Source organism: Lissotriton vulgaris, unplaced genomic scaffold (genome assembly GCF_964263255.1).
Source record: "Lissotriton vulgaris unplaced genomic scaffold, aLisVul1.2 SCAFFOLD_9992, whole genome shotgun sequence".
Taxonomy (NCBI): domain Eukaryota; kingdom Metazoa; phylum Chordata; class Amphibia; order Caudata; family Salamandridae; genus Lissotriton; species Lissotriton vulgaris.
In genome coordinates this window covers 15294-23023 of record NW_028244027.1, presented here as the reverse complement: position 1 = coordinate 23023, position 7730 = coordinate 15294, and the positions used below count along the sequence as shown (strand labels likewise).

At 35.2% G+C, this 7730-nt stretch overlaps 1 protein-coding gene across 1 annotated transcript; it reads right to left on the bottom strand.

Moving 5' to 3' along the window:
- Positions 1-643: 643 nt before the first annotated feature.
- On the bottom strand, positions 644-2062 carry LOC147668176 (uncharacterized; the record flags this gene model as incomplete). Its single annotated transcript, XM_086948725.1, has 1 exon — positions 644-2062. A coding segment is annotated over one exon (1419 nt), but the record flags the coding sequence as incomplete, so codon positions are not given.
- Positions 2063-7730: the final 5668 nt, after the last annotated feature.

The following is a 7730-nucleotide window of genomic DNA, read 5'->3' as shown; positions in this document are numbered from 1 at the left end:
AATTTGAATTTTTTAGTTAGTGAGAAATACTGCAGTTAGGTTGTTTAGTTAGCGAGAAATACTGCAGTTAGGTTGGTGTGAAATAAATAATGAAAAAGTCAAATTTATAGGGGTAAATTTGATAAAAAACAAATAATAATGCTTTTAATTTAAGCTTAGAAAAAAAAAGAATTTTATCTTTTACAAAAAATATTTCTGTTTCAAATAGCATAGAAATTTTTGAAAAATATAATAAAGAAACAGATGTTTTTTTCTATAATAGTACCAGTTTACTAATATAATTTAACACAAGCCAGCATCAATTTTCTAAAATAAAGGGGTGTCATTTTGTATAGTATAAATTTTCTTGGTACGTTCAGAATGTTTACAACATTTAAAAAAAAAATGGAATGCAATTTATTTCCATTGTAGTTTTCATAAAGATTTTTAAAAACTATTATGTTAGGGTTTTCTTCTTTTGAAAGAGATAAGAAAATAATTTTTTCTTATTTTTAACAGGTGTACTTAGAGAAAAAAAAATCTAAAAAAGGTAAGGGAACCCGACAAGTAATAATTTAAAACATTTTAAAAAAATTTCAAATGAATTAAAATATTGAAAAATTAATTTAGGGCAAAGCAGGAAAGTAAGTTAAATAAAAAATAGTTAAAAATGTAAAATATTAGCAACATTCTCTAGGTAATCCAAAGCCACACACAACGAAAATTGTTGTAGTACACCCAATAGTCTCTCAGACATTTCCTTTGTTTGCCTTGAAGGACGTGGGTTTAGAGTACCTGACAATGCCTGAGCAAGTCTCATTTCTTGAAAACTTTGCTCCTTCTTCAAAGTTTTCAGGAAAGAGTAGAAATTAGGATGGTGTTTGCCAATCGTGTGACTGAAGGAGTTATGCCATTCCTCTATGGCATTATTTGTTTTTGCACCACCTTCTAAGCAGGTTGAGTAGCAATTCCACCACTCCACATGGTAACGTGGCTTCCTCCTGCGACCCAATCTGCCTAGACGTCCAATCCATGTGTCTTCGAAATAATTTAAAATGGGTGCCAATTTTTCCTCATGTTCTACAAAATATTCTGACTCTGAAATTGCTGTGTAGTAGTCATCTACACTATCAGGTGGTACAAAACAAAGTGCAGTTAATTTTTTTAGTTCGACTTGTAATTTGCTATCAGACGAGTAATCAGCAACCAGGGATGTTTTTTGAAGCTTACGCCAATATGCCTGGGAAAAATGAAAAAAACATCCCTGAATTTGGGTATCCGTGTACAATTTGTTGATGACATTCATCATTGTCAATTCAAAATCTAATATGATTTTCCTAGGACTTATTTCTGAAGTTTTTTCTTTAATAACTGATAAAAACTCAGTATAGGTTGCTGATTGCTTATCTGGTAATAAACTGTATACTAAAGGTACTACATTATTATTAATTTGAGCATGAATACTGTAAATTTGGGTGAATGGATGGGGCGTACTTTTAAACGTCCCATCCATCATCCAAATTTCTGTATTTTCTAATTTAAAAAGGTTACGGGGAGTGCTAAATATTAACATGCGTTTGAGAGGGTTTTGGTTATCATACAGTAGAAAAGGTTCATTAGAGAAGGAAAGGGTTAAATCATGAGGAATTACAATGTCAGCAAAAGTTTGAGGAGTAACAGTTTGGGTGTTACTTGCCTGCTTTTTTCTTTGAATAATTCTACGCAAATTTGGGATTGTTGGCATATTACAAGCAACATGTCCAGGGACATGTTGAGCAACCTCTCTCAAAATCTGACCAGGAGTTTGATTGGAGGTGGATGCAATATCTTTCATTTCATTGATAGTATCGCGTATCTCAATCTCCATTGCAGAGGCAGAGTGGTTATGTTCTGTGGTTCTAACCACTATCTCACCAACAGTAACCGCTCTGCCGCTGCAATGGGCGGTATAATATTGTACACACCTCCAATGTCTCCTGGGTTCACTTAGCCTCTCATTACAGTATATATATCCACAATGTTTCAGGAGTCTGTTCCCTTTTCGAGATTTGGTGTAAGTTGCAGTATTTTGGCTTGCCATTTCCTGTTGAAAAAAGGAAATATAAATTATATTCTATTTAAGATACACACATTTTTGAATTTTCTTATTTACACATAATTTGAAAAATATTTATTTGCTTTTACTGTTGATTTTAAGTTTGAAATTTACTTTTTTCTACTTGGAATTGTAAGTGGCACTTTTACACTATCCAGCACTTTCTCTGAATATGCACTCACTTGGAGTTAGAATAATAATTGGCACTTGGACACTATCCAGCACTTTCCCTACTCATGCACTTTCACAGAGTTGGAATAGTAATTGGCACTTTTTCACTAACCATGCACTTTCTCTTAATATGCACTTACCTGGAGTTAGAATAGTAAATGGCACTTGGACACTATCCAGCACTTTCCCTACTCATGCACTTTCACAGAGTTGGAATAGTAAGTGGCACTTTTTCACTAACCATGAACTTTCTTTGAATATGCACTCACTTGGAGTTAGAATAGTAAATGGCACTTGGACACTATCCATTACTTTCCCTACTCATGCACTTTCACAGAGTAGAAATAGTAATTGGCACTTTTTCACTAACCATGCACTTTCTCTTAATATGCACTTACCTGGAGTTAGAATAGTAAATGGCACTTGGACACTATCCAGCACTTTCCCTACTCATGCACTTTCACAGAGTTGGAATAGTAATTGGCACTTTTTCACTAACCATGCACTTTCTCTGAATATGCACTCACTTGGAGTTAGAATAGTAAATGGCACTTGGACACTATCCAGCACTTTCCCTACTCATGCACTTTTACAGAGTTGGGATAGTAATTGAATAATTTTTGTAGTTATTATTCTGCACTTATAATGCGTTTCTCAATGATTTTTAATTGCTGTGAAATATGATACTCAGAAGTGTTTATTTAGGAAATTTACCTTGGGTTTTGGAAGGATCTTTTAGAAAAACTGTTCTATATAGTTGTGGAATTGGCTGGCTTTTTGTGGATGTCTGCCTTGCAGTGGTTTCTGGTAGGCTGTGAAGAAAACAAGTTGAAAAGGTGTTCAATACTTAGACAATGTATTATTTTATTGGCTGCTCTATATATATGTGGGGGAAAAAGCATTTACCTTTATGCATGTTTATAAATATGGCACATGTTATCATTAAATTGCACTTTCTTTCAATATGCAATGATGTGGTGTTTAAATAGTAAGAGGCACTTTAACACTATTCTGCACTTTCCGACACATGCACTTGCACAGAGTAGGAATAGTAAGAGGTACATTTTCAGTATCCAGCACTTTTTCAGAATAGGCACTTACCTGGAGTTAGAATAGTAAATGGCACTTGGACACTATCCAGCACTTTCCCTACTCATGCACTTTCACAGAGTTGGAATAGTAATTTGCACTTTTTCACTAACCAGCACTTACTCTGAATATGCACTCACTTGGAGTTAGAATAGTAAATGGCACTTGGACACTATCCAGCACTTTCCCTACTCATGCACTTTCACAGAATGGGAATAGTATTTTGCACTTCTTAACTAACCAGCACTTTCTCTGAATATGCACTTACCTGGAGTTAGAATAGTAACTAGCAATAGGACACTATCCAGCACTTTACCTACTCTTGCACTTTCATAGAGTTGGGATAGTAATTGAATAATTTTTCTGGTTATTATTCTGCACTTATAATGCGTTTCTCAATGATTTTTAATTGCTGTGAAATATGATACTCAGAAGTGTTTATTTAGGAAATTTACCTTGGGTTTTGGAAGGATCTTTTAGAAAAACTGTTCTATATAGTTGTGGAATTGGCTGGCTTTTTGTGGATGTCTGCCTTGCAGTGGTTTCTGGGAGGCTGTGAAGAAAACAAGTTGAAAAGGTGTTCAATACTTAGACAATGTATTATTTTATTGGCTGCTCTATATATATGTGGGGGGAAAAGCATTTACCTTTATGCATGTTTATAAATATGGCACATGTTATCATTAAATTGCACTTTCTTTCAATATGCAATGATGTGGTGTTTAAATAGTAAATGGCACTTGGACACTATCCAGCACTTTCCCTACTCATGCACTTTCACAGAGTTGGAATAGTAATTGGCACTTTTTCACTAACCATGCACTTTCTCTGAATAGGCACTCACTTGGAGTTAGAATAGTAAATGGCACTTGGACACTATCCAGCACTTTCCCTATTCATGCACTTTCACAGAGTTGGAATAGTAATTGGCACTTTTTCACTAACCAGCACTTACTCTGAATATGCACTCACTTGGAGTTAGAATAGTAAATGGCACATGGACACTATCCAGCACTTTCCCTACTCATGCACTTTCACAGAATGGGAATAGTAATTTGCACATTTTAACTAACCAGCACTTTCTCTGAATATGCACTTACCTGGAGTTAGAATAGTAACTAGCAATAGGACACTATCCAGCACTTTACCTACTCTTGCACTTTCATAGAGTTGGGATAGTAATTGAATAATTTTTCTGGTTATTATTCTGCACTTATAATGCGTTTCTCAATGATTTTTAATTGCTGTGAAATATGATACTCAGAAGTGTTTATTTAGGAAATTTACCTTGGGTTTTGGAAGGATCTTTTAGAAAAACTGTTCTATATAGTTGTGGAATTGGCTGGCTTTTTGTGGATGTCTGCCTTGCAGTGGTTTCTGGTAGGCTGTGAAGAAAACAAGTTGAAAAGGTGTTCAATACTTAGACAATGTATTATTTTATTGGCTGCTTTATATATATGTGGAGGAAAAAGCATTTACCTTTATGCATGTTTATAAATATGGCACATGTTATCATTAAACTGCACTTTCTTTCAATATGCAATGATGTGGTGTTTACATAGTAAGAGGCATTTTAACTCTATTCTGCACTTTCCGACACATGCACTTGCACAGAGTAGGAATAGTAAGGGGTACATTTTCAGTATCCAGCACTTTTTCAGAATAGGCACTTACCTGGAGTTAGAATAGTAAATGGCACTTGGACACTATCCAGCACTTTCCCTAGTCATGCACTTTCACAGAGTTGGAATAGTAATTGGCACTTTTTCACTAACCAGCACTTTCTCTGAATATGCACTCACTTGGAGTTAGAATAGTAAATGGCACTTGGACACTATCCAGCACTTTCCCTACTCATGCACTTTCACAGAGTGGGAATAGTAATTTGCACTTTTTCACTAACCAGCACTTTCTCTGAATATGCACTTACCTGGAGTTAGAATAGTAACTAGCAATAGGACACTATCCAGCACTTTATCTACTCTTGCACTTTCACAGAGTTGGGATAGTAATTGAATAATTTTTCTGGTTATTATTCTGCACTTATAATGCGTTTCACAATGATTTTTAATTGCTCTGAAATATGATACTCAGATGTGTTTATTTAGGAAAATTACCTTGGTTTTCGGAAGATTCTTTTCGAAAAACTGTTGTATATAGTTGTGGAATAGGCTGGCTTTTTGTGGATATCTGCCTTGCAGTGGTTTCTGGTAGGCTGTGAAGAAAACAAGTTGAAAAGGTGTTCAATGCTTAGAAAATGTATTATTTTATTGGCTGCTCTATATATATGTGGGGGAAAAAGCATTTACCTTTATGCATGTTTATAAATATGGCACATGTTATCATTAAACTGCACTTTCTTTTAATATGCAATGATGTGGTGTTTACATAGTAAGAGGCACTTTAACTATATTCTGCACTTTCCTGACACATGCACTTGCACAGTGTAGGAATAGTAAGGGGTACATTTTCAGTATCCAGCACTTTCTCTTAATATGCACTTACCTGGAGTTAGAATAGTAAATGGCACTTGGACACTATCCAGCACTTTCCCTACTCATGCACTTTCACAGAGTTGGAATAGTAATTGGCACTTTCTCACTAAGCAGCACTTTCTCTGAATATGCACTCACTTGGAGTTAGAATAGTAATTGGCACTTGGACACTATCCAGCCCTTTCCCTACTCTTGCACTTTTATAGAGTAGAAATAGTAATTGGTACTTTTTCACTAACCAGCACTTTCTCTGAATATGCACTCACTTGGAGTTAGAATAGTAAATGGCACTTGGACACTATCCAGCACTTTCCCTACTCATGCACTTTCACAGAGTGGGAATAGTAATTTGCACTTTTTCACTAACCAGCACTTTCTCTGAATATGCACTTTCCTGGAGTTAGAATAGTAACTAGCAATAGGACACTATCCAGCACTTTACCTACTCTTGCACTTTCACAGAGTTGGGATAGTAATTGAATAATTTTTGTGGTTATTATTCTGCACTTATAATGCGTTTCACAATGATTTTTAATTGCTCTGAAATATGATACTCAGATGTGTTTATTTAGGAAAATTACCTTGGTTTTCGGAAGATTCTTTTCAAAAAACTGTTGTATATAGTTGTGGAATATGTTGGCTTTTTGTGGATGTCTGCCTTGCAGTGGTTTCTGGTAGGCTGTGAAGAAAACAAGTTGAAAAGGTGTTCAATGCTTAGAAAATGTATTATTTTATTGGCTGCTCTATATATATGTGGGGGAAAAAGCATTTACCTTTATGCATGTTTATAAATATGGCACATGTTATCATTAAACTGCACTTTCTTTTAATATGCAATGATGTGGTGTTTACATAGTAAGAGGCACTTTAACACTATTCTGCACTTTCCCGACACATGCACTTGCACAGAGTAGGAATAGTAAGGGGTACATTTTCAGTATCCAGCTCTTTTTCAGAATAGGCACTTACCTGGAGTTAGAATAGTAAATGGCACTTGGACACTATCCAGCACTTTCCCTACTCATGCACTTTCACAGAGTTGGAATAGTAATTGGCACTTTTTTACTATCCAGCACTTTCTCTGAATATGCACTCACTTGGAGTTAGAATAGTAATTGGCACTTGGACACTATCCTGCATTTTTCCTACTCATGCACTTTCACAGAGTAGAAATAGTAATTGGCACTTTTTCACTAACCAGCACTTTCTCTGAATATGCACTCACTTGGAGTTAGAATAGTAAATGGCACTTCGACATTATCCAGCACTTTCCCTACTCTTGCACTTTCACAGAGTAGAAATAGTAATTGGCACTTTTTCAATAACCAGCACTTTTTCTGAATATGCACTCACTTGGAGTTAGAATAGTAAATGGCACTTGAACACTATCCAGCACTTTACCTACTCTTGCACTTTCACAGAGTTGGGATAGTAATTGGATAATTTTACTAGTTATTATTCTGCACTTATAATGCGTTTCATAATGATTTTTAATTTCTGTGAAATATGATACTCAGATATGTTTATTTTGGAAAATTACCTTGGGTTTCGGAAGATTCTTTTCGAAAAACTGTTGTATATAGTTGTTGAATATGTTGGCTTTTTGTGGATGTCTGCCTTGCAGTGGTTTCTGGTAGGCTGTGAAGAAAACAAGTTCAAAAGGTGTTCAATGCTTAGAAAATGTATTATTTTATTGGCTGCTCTATATATATGTGGGGGAAAAAGCATTTACCTTTATGCATGTTTATAAATATGGCACATGTTATCATTGAACTGCACTTTCTTTTTATATGCAATGATGTGGTGTTTAAATAGTAAGAGGCACTTTAACACTATTCTGCACTTTCCCGACACATGCACTTGCACAGAGTAGGAATAGTAAGGGGTACATTTTCAGTATC